The sequence below is a fragment of the Mobula hypostoma genome, chromosome 13 (assembly GCF_963921235.1).
Source record: "Mobula hypostoma chromosome 13, sMobHyp1.1, whole genome shotgun sequence".
In the NCBI taxonomy this organism is placed as follows: domain Eukaryota; kingdom Metazoa; phylum Chordata; class Chondrichthyes; order Myliobatiformes; family Myliobatidae; genus Mobula; species Mobula hypostoma.
Window position 1 is genome coordinate 94,502,717 of NC_086109.1, and position 14,272 is coordinate 94,516,988.

The 14,272-nt window shown below is 42.8% G+C and overlaps 1 protein-coding gene across 2 annotated transcripts in view; it reads right to left on the reverse strand.

Annotated features, from left to right (window-relative positions):
* Positions 1 to 14,272, reverse strand: part of golm2 (golgi membrane protein 2) — a 92,343-nt gene that overhangs the window by 56,556 nt on the left and 21,515 nt on the right. For both annotated transcript variants that reach the window (XM_063066215.1, XM_063066216.1), the window contains exon 2: positions 13,302 to 13,472. In XM_063066215.1, the coding sequence (XP_062922285.1) occupies positions 13,302 to 13,472 (171 nt within the window). The remainder of the gene's footprint in view (positions 1 to 13,301; positions 13,473 to 14,272) is intronic.

Genomic DNA, 14,272 nt, shown 5'->3' on the forward strand with positions numbered 1-14,272 from the left:
AAAACCCTCTAGGTATACAAAGCCAGCTTTTTTGAAATACAGATTTTAGTATTAAAGACCAACTAAAATAGATGGCAACTGAAATATCGGAGTAGGGTGGATTCAGACCTGGCTCAACAGGTTGATGGTTGAAAGTTAATTCTCCAACTGGAGGCTTGTAACTAGTGGGGCGCCTCAGCAATCAGTGTTGGGACCTCTTGTGTATACAAATAATTTAGAAGTGAATGGACATGGCGTAATTAGCAAGTTCACTGATGATACTATATGAGTGAGTTTTGTTGATAGTGAAGCAGGTGGCAATGAATTGCAAAGAGATGTTGATCTGTTTTGGAAATGGGCTGAGGAATGCCAAATGAACCTCAACTTAGAGGTGATGCATTTTGAACAGTAAAACAAGGATAGGACATTTACAGTGAGTGGCAGAACATTGACAAGTGGTGTGGAACAAAGAGACCGGAGAATACAAGTGCACATTCACTGAAAGCAGCCATGCAAGCAGGCTGTGGTAACAGCATTTTGCGTGCTGGCCTTCAGTAAGGGCTGAGTTATGAGTAGGAATATTTTGTGGCAGTTGTACAAGTTTCTGGTGAGACCATACTTGGAATGTGACGTACAGTTTTGGTGTCCTATTATATGAAATATATCGTCAAGCTGGAGAGGTGGAGTGTGCAGAAGAGATAGACGAGGATGCTGCCTGATCTAAACAGCCCAAGTTACAGAGGTTGGCCACATCAGATCATTCTTTCCTGGAGTGTAGGAAAATGAGGGGTATGGATAAGGTCAGTCTTTCCCCCAGGGTTGGAGGGGTCCAAAACTAGAGCACAGGTACAAGAGACCCAAGAGATAACAATTTAACAGGGGTAGTGAGTACATTCAATGTGCTGCCAGAGAAAACGGTTGTGGCAAGTACAGTTGCAACATTTATGAGGTATTTGGATAGGTATATGGAAGGGAGGGGCTTGGAGGTAATGGGACAAATTCAAGCTATTGGAACTAACAAGGAAGATGCTGGGGGGCAGCATAGACTAGATGGGCCAGAGGGACTTTTTCCCACGCTGTCTTACTCTGGAACTCCTTATGGAATCCAACAGGACAGATCAAGTTTCTAAAATTGCCCAGTTTTCAAATTGACTAATCCAGCAGAAGCCAATACAAATTGTTTAACATCAAACACATTGGTGCCTCTGACTGGTCAGCTACTTGTGCTGGGGGAGATCTGTTCCAGATGTTTGGGGCCTAGGTAATGCTGGGAGAAAGGGAGGTCTAGAACACAGGTAACTGAGAACTCAAGACAACAGAAGAACTTGTCCTAATAAATGTTATTTTCCCCTTTGATTCCCAATCCAAAACTCTATAATCCCCATTAGAACACAGGTTGTGGACCACAATCCAAGAAATGATTCCCCAGTGTCATCTGCTAATCTTAGCAAAATTGGAGTTCCCCACTGGACACTGGATTGTAATGGAAGGAGACACATGAGCTTACAAAATTGATCAGCAAGTTCAGAACTCGTCTGACACGGTATCAGTTCTGGTCACCTCATTATAGGAAGAATGTAGAACCTTTAAAGAGTTCAAAGTTCAAATTACATTATCGAAGTATGTATACTACATACAACTTTGAGATTCATCTTGCAGGCAGCCACAAAACAAAACAGAACACATTTTTAAAAACTCACAGAAAGACCGTCAAACACCAAGTATGTGAAAAAGAACAAATTGTTCAAACATAAGAAAGTAAACAAATAACCGCAGAGTCTGCGGGCACAGGGCCAGTTCAGTGCTGCAGCCAGTCTAGGAGCCCATTGGCTACAGGGCACAGACATGAAGCCAGTCCACTGCAGAGGTGAGTGCTGATGTAGTTAGTTCAGCGCTGAGGCAAGTAAGCTAAACACCACTTTGTCCTACATCCTCAGTCGGGACCCTTTTAGTCTCGCTTCTTGGAGCGAAGGAGGATGAGAGGTGACTTAATAGAACTGTACATGATAAGGTGCGTAGATCAAGCAGACCGACAGATTCCCCCCCCCCCCCCCGCCAAAAGTGGAACTGGCTAATACAAGGGGACATAATTTTAAGGTAATTGGAAAGTATAAGGGTGGATGTCAGAGTTAAGATTTTTAAAACAGTGGTGGGTGCAGGGAACACGCTATCAGGGGTAGAGACAGATACATTAGGGACATTTAAAACTCTTAGATAGGCACATCGATGAAAGAAAAATGGAGAGATTCATTGATCTTGCAGAAAGGTTAAAAGGTTTCCACAACATTGGGTCAAAGGGCCTGTACTGTGCTCATTCATTCATAGCTTGTCACACTAGACAGCCAGCCACACTAGTGTTGTTTGGTTGATGTTAAGCAGGTCAGCGTCAGCTAAATCAGGTGAGAGTGGGCAGTTGCACAGGACGTGTTCAATGTTCTGCACCCTTTCACCACACTCACAGGATTTGCTGGTCTTTAAACTGTGCTGTAATGTTATATGTACTCCTATAACGGTCCCTGTACTTGGAAGCCTAAGAATTATACCTGTATCAACAGCCAAGCAGAAAGACTATTGTTGAATTCCGTCTCAAATAAATCAAATTATGAGAGATTGGTGCATGGCTATAGTAATAACCACCAGGACTTTAAACCTGATCAAAAAAGACAAAGAACAGAAAGCACAAGGAAAAGAGTTCACCATTGGCATCTGAGGGAGTACGTATCAACATGTCAACTCTCATTTCTAACTTTATAATTAAAACATCAATTCTAGCACGGATCAATGGCACATCCCAGCAATCTAGTTGGGAAATGAACATTTCAGTCAGGGAAAAATACAAGCCTTCATTTAGACCAAAATTCACTTTCAGACACCTTGACAAAGGACAAAAATACCAGGACCTTGGTTTCCAGAAATGAATGCCATATTCAGTCAATTCAGTGTAATATTGACACCATGCAATTCCACTGTAGTAAAACCTAAATTAGCCGGCTGGTGATGTAGTGGCATCCGCACCAGACTTTGGGGCGAGTGGTCCCGAGTTGGATTCCAGCCAGGCCAGCTCCTTGCATGCTTTCCATCCATGCTGGGTCGGGTGTGGAGCTAGCAATTCGGCCTCAAGAAATGCAAAAAAACATGCTAAAGAAATGGCACTGTTACCACCCAATGCACCACAAGGCACAGAGAGGAACAACAACCAAACCTAAATTAAGTTCCCAAAATAGGAACAAAATAATTCATTGCAATTTGACACTAGAGCAACTTTATCACCACCTTGCTTCAGGTTTATAATTTCCTGTTAATTTAGAATACACAAGTTAAACAATATTCACATTTAGATTTAAAACTGAATGCCGAATACATTCACATCAGGCAACATCTTTTGAGAAAGAGATAATGCAGACATCCCATCTTGCAAAATCTCATTTCAGGGAAGTAGCACCCCTGCCCCCCGCAACCCCATATCACTCCCCCCATCGACCTCCAAGGGTGTATGTAATACTTTGTTTAGTGATTTTGTCTAATCTGTAAACCAAGTTGGGTATATGCAGAAAATGTGACATTAAAATATGTACTTATATTATATTATCATGTTTATTCTATTACAATTTTAAGCAAGTCCACAGGGAGTTTGGCCTCATCATGTAGGACATCAATAGCGTAGCTCCTTAGCAGCCAGCCAGCTAGTTTAAATAACGTTAGCTATGCTAATGAACAAATTACACCTGCTAAACTCACCTCAACATGTCTTTTACATTTTAACCCACCATGGGCAATAGAAAAGTCACTGTTGGAAACAGTGCAGCGAGCAACACTGTCATTATTTTTGAGGTCGACTGTAAAGCCCGCCCACAGAGAAAACTGATAGGGCTACTTAGCAGGGGACCCCAACCTTTTTTGCACTGCGGACTGGTTTAATATTGACAATATTCTTGCAGACCGGCTGACCGGGAGTGGTGGTGTTAATCACGACCGGAATATAGGTGATAAGTCAACTGTAAGTTAGTTATAAGTGGCTAATACACTCAATTTCGTTTCTAAAAGGGTTTATCTAACGAATTTAATATTAAACACACAGCGCATATTTTCGTCAATGAATATAGTGATAAGTCAATAGCATCATAACATTTTAAGTAACATTTGGATATTAAACACACAGCACATATTTTCCTCGTATGAACATATAAAATCATTGCAACACACCAATATCGCCGAATCATTGGGAGGCCTGGGCTTGTTTCCCTGCAAGAAGATGGTCCCATCGAGGGGTGATGGGAAACAGCAATACCCGAAGGAGGTTCCTTGTGTCCAGTCTATTCCACAATTTAGTTTTCATTGCATTCATTGCAGAAAACTCCGCTTCGCAGCGATATGTTGGAAATGGAAGCAATGTCTTCAGTGCTTCTGTGGCTATATGGGTAAAAACAGGGGACAAGCTCTCCTCTACAATCACTCTGAGCACCGGTGCCCCACAAGGCTGTGTACTCAGCCCCCTGCTGTACTCACTGTACACCCATGTTTGTGTAGCCAAGTTTCCACCGAACTCAATATATAAGTTTGCTGATGACACAACAATTGTAGGCCGTAACTTGGGTAATGATAAGTTTGAGTACAGAGAGGAAATTAAAAACCTGATGGCATGGTGCGAAGACAATAACCTATCCCTCAATGTCAGCAAGACGAAGGAATTGGTTGTTGACTTCAGAAGGAGTAGCGGACCACACGACCCAATTTACATCGGTGGTACACAAGTGGAACAGGTCAAAAGCTTTAAGTTCCTCGGGGTCAATATCACAAATGACCTGACTTGGTCCAACCAAGCAGAGTCCACTGCCAAGAAGACCCACCAGCGCCTTTACTTCCTGAGAAAACTAAAGAAATTTGGCCTGTTCCCTAAAACCCTCACTAATTTTTATAGATACACCGTAGAAAGCATTCTTCTGGGGTGCATCACAACCTGGTATGGAAGTTGTCATGTCCATGACCAAAAGAAGCTGCAGAAGATCGTGAACATGGCACAGCACATTACACAAACCAATCTTCCGTCTGTGGACTCACTTTACATCGCACGCTGTTGGAGCAGTGCTGCCAGGATAATCAAGGACACAGCCCACCCAGCCAACACACTTTTCGTCCCTCTTCCCTCTGGGAGAAGGCTCAGGAGCTTGAAGACTCGTACAGCCAGATTTGGGAACAGCTTCTTTCCAACTGTGATAAGACTGCTGAACGGATCCTGACCCGGATCTGGGCTGTACCCTCCAAATATCCGGACCTGCCTCTCGGTATTTTTGCACTACCTTACTTTCCATTTTTCTATTTTCTATTTATGATTTATACTTAAAATTTTTAATATCTACTAATTTTTACTATTTTTAACATTTAATATTTGTAATCCAGGGAGCGGGAAGCGCAGAATCAAATATCGCTGTGATGATTGTACGTTCTAGTATCAATTGTTTGGCGACAATAAAGTATGAAGTATATTCAGCCTTGACTTTGATCCAGAATGCCGGCAGAGATGTTATGTCAAACATACTTTTCAGCCCGCCGTCATTTGCAAGCTCAAGGAGTTGATCTTCTTCCCGTGTTGCCATGGATGACGCGTGTGTAATGACCTCGTGTGTGTTCAAATTCAACAGTGGGCATGACAGGGAATGAGGAAAGGTGCAGCTGACTCATATCGTTTCATATTGCCAAATCATATCGTTTCCTCACGGCCCGGTGGTTGGGGACCACTCTTAGCACGAAGAGAGACCAATCAGGATGCTCGCTCTCCCTCTCAAAAAAATCGATTTCCAGGATATTCTATATAATTTTTGGGCGTCAGGGAGCCACTATCAATATGCAGGAGACTCCCGGAACTTCCGGGAGATGTGGGATGTCTGGATAATGTTCTAAATTGTCGCTGCTCTGAAAAATTAGATGTTTTTCCTCTCCAAAGAAACTGCTCGGTACGAACATTGTTTTATTTCAATTGTGTAGCAAATTGCTTTTGCATTTATATTTCCCCATTGTATTACATTCTGTAAAATGTTAGAGCTATACAGTCTGATTTGTACAAGTGTTACAAACAGAAGGACCCATTTCCTATGCTGACCTTTCCGCCTGCATTGGGACTGTTCCCTTGCATACGTTGCCTATTTAAATATTTATCCAAATGCCCCTTAAAAATACACTCAGCAACTACTTTATTAGTACTGGAGTTCATGCTGCATGCTACTGTAGCCTATCCACTTCAAGTTTCGACATGTGTGTTCAGAGATGCTCTTCTATACACCATTGTTGTAACACGTGGTTATTTGAGTTACTGTCACCTTCCTGTCAGCATGAACCAGTTTGGTCATTCTCCTCTGACCTCCCTCATTAACAAGGTGTTTTCACCCACAAAAACACTGCTTACTGAATTTCTTTTTTTGCACCATTCTCTGTAAACTCTGGAGACTTGCATGTGAAAATCATCAGTTTGAGATACTCAAATCACCCTGTCCGACACCAACAATCACACCATGGTCAAAGTCACTTAGATCATATTTCTTCCCTATCTGATGTTTGGTCTGAACAACAACTGAAGGGTCTCGGCCTGAAATGTTGACTGTACTTTTTACCCATAGATGCTGCCTGGCCTGCTGAGTTCCTCCTGCATTTTGTGTGCTGTGTACAGATTTCTAGCATCTGCAGACTTCCTCTCGTTTGTCTCTTGATCTTATCTACATGCTCTTATGCATTGAGTTGCTGCCACATGATTGGCTGATTAGATATTTGAATTAACAAAGTGTACCTAATAAAGTGATCTGCTCTGGTAGTGTATTCTAGATATCAACTATTCCATGTAAAAACACACCCTTAACACTGCCCTTTAAATCCCTTACCTCTAACCTTAAAACTAAATTTTGGATAGTCTTATTGTGGGATAAAAATTGATTTTGTGCTCTATTTATGTCTTTCAATTTTATGTTTCTGTCAGGTTCCCCTTAACCTTTGCTCTAGGGAAAACAAGACCAGCCTATCTAATCTGTCCATATTTCCAAAAGTATTCAATCCAGGTGATTATCCTCCACACTCTTTCCAAATGATAACAAATCCTGCTTCTTCACAAGATTGCAAATGTTATTCATTCCTAAGATTCCCAATTTTAGGTTTTGAAGATTTGACTTTTATCCTCAAAGAAACATCAACAAAAATAATCCTCAAATTGACACATTAGTCTTTAAAGGCAATCTTTCCTTATTTTACATCAAGTATTAAAGTTTTACACACAAGGCTGTTGTTGTTTTCCAGAATATTTGGTACCCTCAATTAGCATCAAAAGAAAACTAATACAACACATCAACTCCAGTTACAAGCACTTTCAAACACCTGTACTTATTAAGTAGTCATGCACATTGGTCGTATTTTTTCTGAAGTTGTTGTGGATGCTGATTTCAGGCCTATGACCTCTTTCTTGAACCTAATCAATCCTCCTAGATGCAAATGTTTGGTGATTTAGGAGACAAATTTCTACTACACTCAATTACAGCCTTAATGGCACATTTTGTAATGTGTGATAGGGACAAACAACAGCGCATGATTGTTGAGTGTTTTTTTTATCTGGATTATTTTTTTAAATTATCAAATTCAACAAACATGACTGGGAGTAATTTTTTTTAAAACTGCACTAACCCTTATAGCACAAATTCAGGAATTGCTCTCCACAGTTTAACAAAGGACTTGAATGTAGAATGGTTCACTCAAAACCAATCATGTCTCCATCCAATGTCCTGTTAGGATGTGGTAAGAGCCACTGGACAACCATGCAAAAATTATTCATGTACAAGCTCCTACATGCTGCCTGACTGAACCCTGAAATACGATTTAAAACAAATTTGTTATTGCAAGCATGTTTCACTTTGATCCTGATTAGCTTTGCTGCTGGAGGAAAATATTTGCCATGACACTACTACCAAACAAGTACAAGATGAAGGTTAACTTACAGCCCTGGCAATCGTGAATAATGCATCACAGTAATTTGATAGCTACAATGAAATTCAGGACACAGGAAGTTAAATCAAATCAATTTTGTATGCACCACAACCTAGAAATTATAGTTTCAAACTATTTAATGCTTTTCCAGTCTGCATTTTTATTTGCTGTGGATTAAGCCATAAACACATCACAAAAATCATTTTACTATAGCCAAGGTACTGATCTATTATCAAAATAGGTCTGCTATTTCTCAGTCTTTAGGAACGAAACACAAGGTGCTATTCTTTCTTTAAACTTAGAGACAGCACATTAAACAGGACCTTGTGACCCAATGAACCTGCACCATACAATTACAGCCACATGACATATGAACCCATACATCTTTAAAACGTGGGAGGAAACCCACATGATCAAAGAAAGAACATACCAACTCCTTACAGACAACAGGAATTGAACCGCGATCACTGGAGCTGTAAAGCGTTACGCTAACCACTCTCCAGGGCACAAGCCTGGGCAAGGTTGTATGGAAGACCGGCAGTTGCCCAAGCAGCAAGTCTCCCCTCTCCACGCCACCGATGTTGTCCAAGGGAAGGGCAAGGGCTGATACAGCTTGGCACCAGTGACGTCGCAGGAGTTGCCAGAGCAAGGTTGAAGGCAACGTCGGACTGCCTTAGGGACTCCAGCTCCGGATTTGTCCTCAGGGTTTACTCTCGAAGCCTTTCCCATCAGTGGGTATGGCCGCAAGGCAGCAGAGGTTTGAAATCAGAGTTTTCCCTCTCTTAGGTGGACTGCCTTCCTAGGCTGACGAGCTCCATCTACACGAATCACTGGTTTTAAGGCGCCAGGACCCGCCTTCGCCCCTTCTCCTGTCAGTAGAAACAGTTCTGCCGGGCTTAGAAGTAAGCTACACGAGAAGGCCAGGAGTTGGACTTGGTTGTCAGAGGCTATTTGAGGCGCATGCCGAGAGGAGCACTTTTAGGTGGTGGGAGCTTGTCCCCACTACCACTCCTCGGCTTGACAACCTTGGATATGAATCACTATTTTCAAAAGTTCAACGTAAATTTATTATCAAAATTCATATATGTCACCATATACAACCCTGAGATGTTTAGGTGTTTTCTTGAGGGAATATTCAATAAATCCAAGAACCATAACAGAATCACCCAGTGGTGGGGGGGGGGGGGGGGCAGAAGACAATCAATGTGCAAAAGACAACTGTGTAAATAAAAAGAGAAAATAATAATAAATATCAAGAAAACAAGACGAACATGAAGTTTAAGAGTCCTTGAAAGTCAGTCCATTGGTTGTGGCAACACTTATCCCCACTGTTTCAAGATCCTGATGGTTGAGGGTAATTGATCCTGAAGCTGGTGGCATGGGTCCTGAGGCTCCGGTACCTTCCTGGTGGCAGCAGTGAGAAGAAAGCATGGCCTGGGTGGTGTAGGTCCCTAATCTCTAGTGCGCATGCACCAGTCGTGCATGCAGCCTGTTACAGCCGTTCCAACGAGTATTCTTACTTTTTTAACTTATGTTATTTTTTTTCACGGTAACACGTTGAAGCTGCACCCTCTCTAACATGCTGGTGGAGAGAGTTTTATTTGGGTTTTTAGCGCTGGAAATAGTTACGTTCCGACACGCCTCATTAGCGGGGCAGAAGCATGGTCGCATTGTTTATTCCAAGGACCAGCTGATTGAGCTTATGCCGGCCGGTTTAGCGAGCAGAGCGGCGGACACCCCTGCTGAAATCTGGAGGAAAACACAGAGGATGCAGAGGGGGATCACAAAGGCGAGGAAAGAGGACTGGGTCGAGACAAGAGAGACTTATGGAGAAGAGGAGTTCAGTGGGTAGTAAATTGGATGAGTTCACGGTGCTAGCCAGGCATCAGAGAACATTTCGGGAGTACAGTGTTATGTGTTTTACTGGAACAGGGCTGCACGAGGACATACCCGATCAAATCTTTTCCATGGACAGCTTCCAGACCGTTTGGGCTGACCAGAAGTGCACTGAGAGCAGTAAGCGTAAAGGAGTTGGGTGCTTACTGTTCTGGTTAACAACGGATGGTGCAATCCAGGTCATATTACGATCGAGGAACGTGTTTGTAGACCGGATACTGAATTTTTTGCTGTTGGACTCTGGCCATATTCCAGCAAGATACAACACTGGGCGTCACGGGAGGTTGTTCCTGCCTGTGGCCATCGAACTTTGCAGCTCCTCCCGTGGAAGGTCAGACACCCTGAGCCAATAGACTAGTCCTGGACTTATTTCCATCTGGCATAGTTTGCAAATTGTTGTTTTTGATTGTTTGTAGTTTTTGTATTGCTATATTTATGCTCTATTCTTGGTTGGTGTGGCTGTAACAAAACTCAATTTCCCTCAGGATCAATAAAGTATATCTATCTATCTATTTATTTAATGAAGCTTTCCTATGACACTGCTCTGTGCAGATGTGTTCAGCAGCCGGTGGGGGTGGGGGGGGGGGCCTTTACCTCTGATGGATTGGGCCACATACACTACTTTTTCAGGATTTTCACCCTTCCACAAAAAAAAGCAATGTGCATAACAAAATATGGTGTTGCCGTGCATCCTTTATCGGTTTGATTCCCTTCTACAAAATCCGGTCTCAGGTTCAGTCTGTGGACCATTTTCTAGATGGGGAGAAAATTCAAAATTCAAAAGTGCAAAGGGTCTTGGGAGTCTTAGTGCAGTATTCCCTAAAGGTTAAATTGCAGGTTGAGTTGGTGGTAGGGAAGGCAAATGCAATGTTAGCATTCATTTTAAAATGACTAGAATACAAGATCAAGGATAATAACGCTTATAAGGAATTGGTCAGACCACACTTGGAGTATAGTGAGCAGTTCGGGGTCCCTTATCTAAGAAAAGATGTGCTGGCATTTGGGAACATCCAGAGGTGGTTAACTAGAACAGGGGTCCCCAACCTTTTTAGCACTGCGGACTGGTTTAATATTGACAATATTCTTGCGGTTGGGGGGGGGGGGGGTGTTAACCACGACCAGAATATAGGTGATAAGTCAATTAAGTCACTTATAAGTGGCTAATACACTCAATTTTGTTTCTAAAAGGGTTTATCTAACGAATTTAATATTAAACACACAGCGCATATTTTCCCCGTATGAACATATAAAATCATTGCAACACACCAATATCGCTGAATCAGTGGGAGCCCTGGGCTCGTTTCTCTGCAACAAGACGGTGCTATCGAGGGGTGATGGGAGACAGCGATACTCGAGGGGGTTCCTTGTGTCCAGTCTATTCTGCAATTTAGTTTTCGTTGCATTCATTGCAGAAAGGCCCGCTTCGCAGAGATATGGTGTTGCAAATGGAAGCAACGTTCTCAGTGCTTTCGTGGCTATCTCAGGATATTCAGCCTTGACTTTGATCCAGAACGCCGGCAGAGATGTTATGTCAAACATACTTTCCAGCCCACCGTCATTTGCAAGCTCAAGGAGTTGATCTTTTTCCCGCGCTGACATGGACGACACATGTGTAATGACCTCGCGTGCGTAATGTCGTTGTGTGCGTTCAAGTTCCAACAGTGGGCGTGACAGCGAATGAGGAAAGGTGCAGCTGACTCATATCGTTTCATATCACCAAATCATATCCTTTCCTCGCGGCCCAGTAGCACATGCTTTGCGGCCCGGTGGTTGGGGACCACTGAACTAGAATGATTCTGGGAGTGAAAGTTAACATTTGAGGAGGATTTCATGGCCTTGGGCCTGTACTCAAGTTTAGAAGACTGAGGGAAGATCTCATTGAAATCTATTAAATACTGAAAGGCCCTCATTAGGGGTTCCCAACCATTTTTTAATGCCATGAACCCCTACCATTAACCGAGGAGACTGTGGACCCCAGGTTGGGAACATCCGGCCTAGATAGATGGATGTGAGGAAGATGTTTCTATAGTGGGTGAGTCTAGGACCAGAGGGCACAGCTTCAAAATAGAGCAACATCCATTTAGAACAGATGAGGAGAAATTTCTTTAGCTAGAGGACAGTGACTGGGGAATTCACTACCACAGACTGCTGTGGAGATCAAGTCATTGGGTATATTTAAAATGGAGGTTGACAGGCTCTTGACTAGTCAGGGAGTCAAAAGTTACGGGGAAAAGGCAAAAGAGGAGGAGCTCAGGAGAGTCAATGGCGCCCAACGGCAACTCCTTTGTTTGCATCTTCGGAAACAGCTCTATTTCCATCTTTAATATCTCTATTTTTCCCTTTCAGGGTTCTTTTGAAGACCCTGACCTACAGTCACACGCCGACTATGATTCTTTGCAGGAATGGGACCCGCTCTCAGGGTTTCACAACTGGCCGTTATTCGACATGCCAAGCGTGCAGCCTAAGAGATTCACTCGCCTTCAGAGGTCCGAGGTTTTGTGGCTCTGGAGACGGGCAGATTGAAGGTCTATGTCCCAGCAGGAAATCAATGTGTCATGGGAGTTGGAAGATCTACGGCTGTGTGCCCAGAGACCTAAGATCTTTGGGCACAGAGCTCAGAAAAAGCGACACAATGGACTTTTAACATCATAAACCAGTGAGTTGTTTGTTATGTCTCCCCTCTCGCTGTGAAATGGAGACGCGTGCTTCTCCCTTATTAGGGAGAGAGAGAGCCTGTGGTATGTTGAATACCGGGTGAAACGCAAAGTCTTTGGGGTAACTGCAAGTCTGTGTCTTTGCTGTTGCTTTGCTCACACTTGAGTGCTCGATGGCGGGTACCGATGCTTTTTCTTGCCGATGGGGGGAGGGAGGATTGTTGCTCGCTGCCACTTACACACAGGACGGGGGAGCTGGGGGGTGTGACTTTGGGGTTCTAACATTTAACTGTCATTCATTCTTTGGAGGCACTCCTCTGTTTTCGTGGATGTTTGCGAAGAAAAAGCATTTCAGGATGTATATTATATACATTTCTCTCACATTAACTGTACCTTTGAAAGGGATTGAGAAGGATAAATCAACCATGTAATGGCAGAGCAGACTCAATGGGCTGAATGGCTCAATCCCACTCTTGCCTTATGGTTTCTGCTATTTGTCCAAGGAGAACCTGGAATGGAGCACACGCTTTCACCATTGTGCAGAAATATTACACTGAGTTTGTGAGCCACAGACCACTGGGAAATGTACCGCATCTTGAGCAAATGCCAAGTCAAGCACAAGAGCTTTTCAAAATAAAGCCAATAAGTATTCACCAAACCCTTCTCCTCCAGAGCAAGTCAGAAGTTAATTTTGCCAGGTTTATGGTCTGACAATGTGTGCATTATGAGTTTAATATGGTATGAATTCAAATTATATTTTTTTGAACAGTAGCCTTTGGTTTATACACAATATAATGAATGTGCTGCACTTACCTTCTCCTCTATGCATTTCTTCATCAAATTATCTTTATTTTGTAGCTGGTTACCCAAATTATTACATTCATCTTCTTTTTCATCAAGCCGCCTCCTGTGAGTATCCACTTGCCCCATGAGCTCTGAGTTCCTTTTCTCTAGACGACTTTTTGCTGTATCCGTTTTCTTCACCTGGGACAAATAAGAAGCAACTATCTGAAGTGACTAGTTGAATATTTGACAGGAAAGATTCATAGTTGAAAAATGTTTTGTTGAAATATAAACATGCCACTGTACCATAGGAAAATGGTTTAAGATGACATGGCAAGGGCAGAAGAAGCATGTGGTTAGTTGGGTTTAAATGCCAAGTTTTAACATGTTGATCGTGGGGAATTAATTAGTGGCGCCCCACAGCCTTCCAATCTGCGCCTTGTACGGCATGAAAATGCCCGGCGCAAGCCTCTCGTGGTCTGAGTCGACGTTCCCCTACACTTTGGAAAATTATTCAGATATGATAGTGTCTCAGTTGGTACGGCATGATAGCTTAGTGATTAGCACAAAACTTTACTGTGCCGGGCATCAGGGTTCAATTCTCACCTGCTTCCTGAAAGGAGATTAGGTTCTCCCCATGACCACATGGGTTTCCTCTGGGTGCTCTATTTTCCTCCCACACTCCAAAGTAGTACAGGTTAGGGTTAGTGAGTTGTGAGCATGCTATGCTAGAGCTAGAGGTGTGGCCCCCAGAACAGCCAAACAACTGCGTTGGCTGTTGATAAAAATAAAGCATTTCAGTTCGATGTGTCAATGCATACGTGACAAAATGAAACTAATCTTTAATGTTTTTACTACATTATATGTTTAGTAAACTTTCCATTTTGTCATTTTTTTTCCAGTCAGATTATTTCAGGTGATTCTGGCCTTTCCTAGATATTAGGCCACCGGATCACTATCTTTTTGAACCCAAAAGGAGGAAAGATTAAAAGTACACAAAA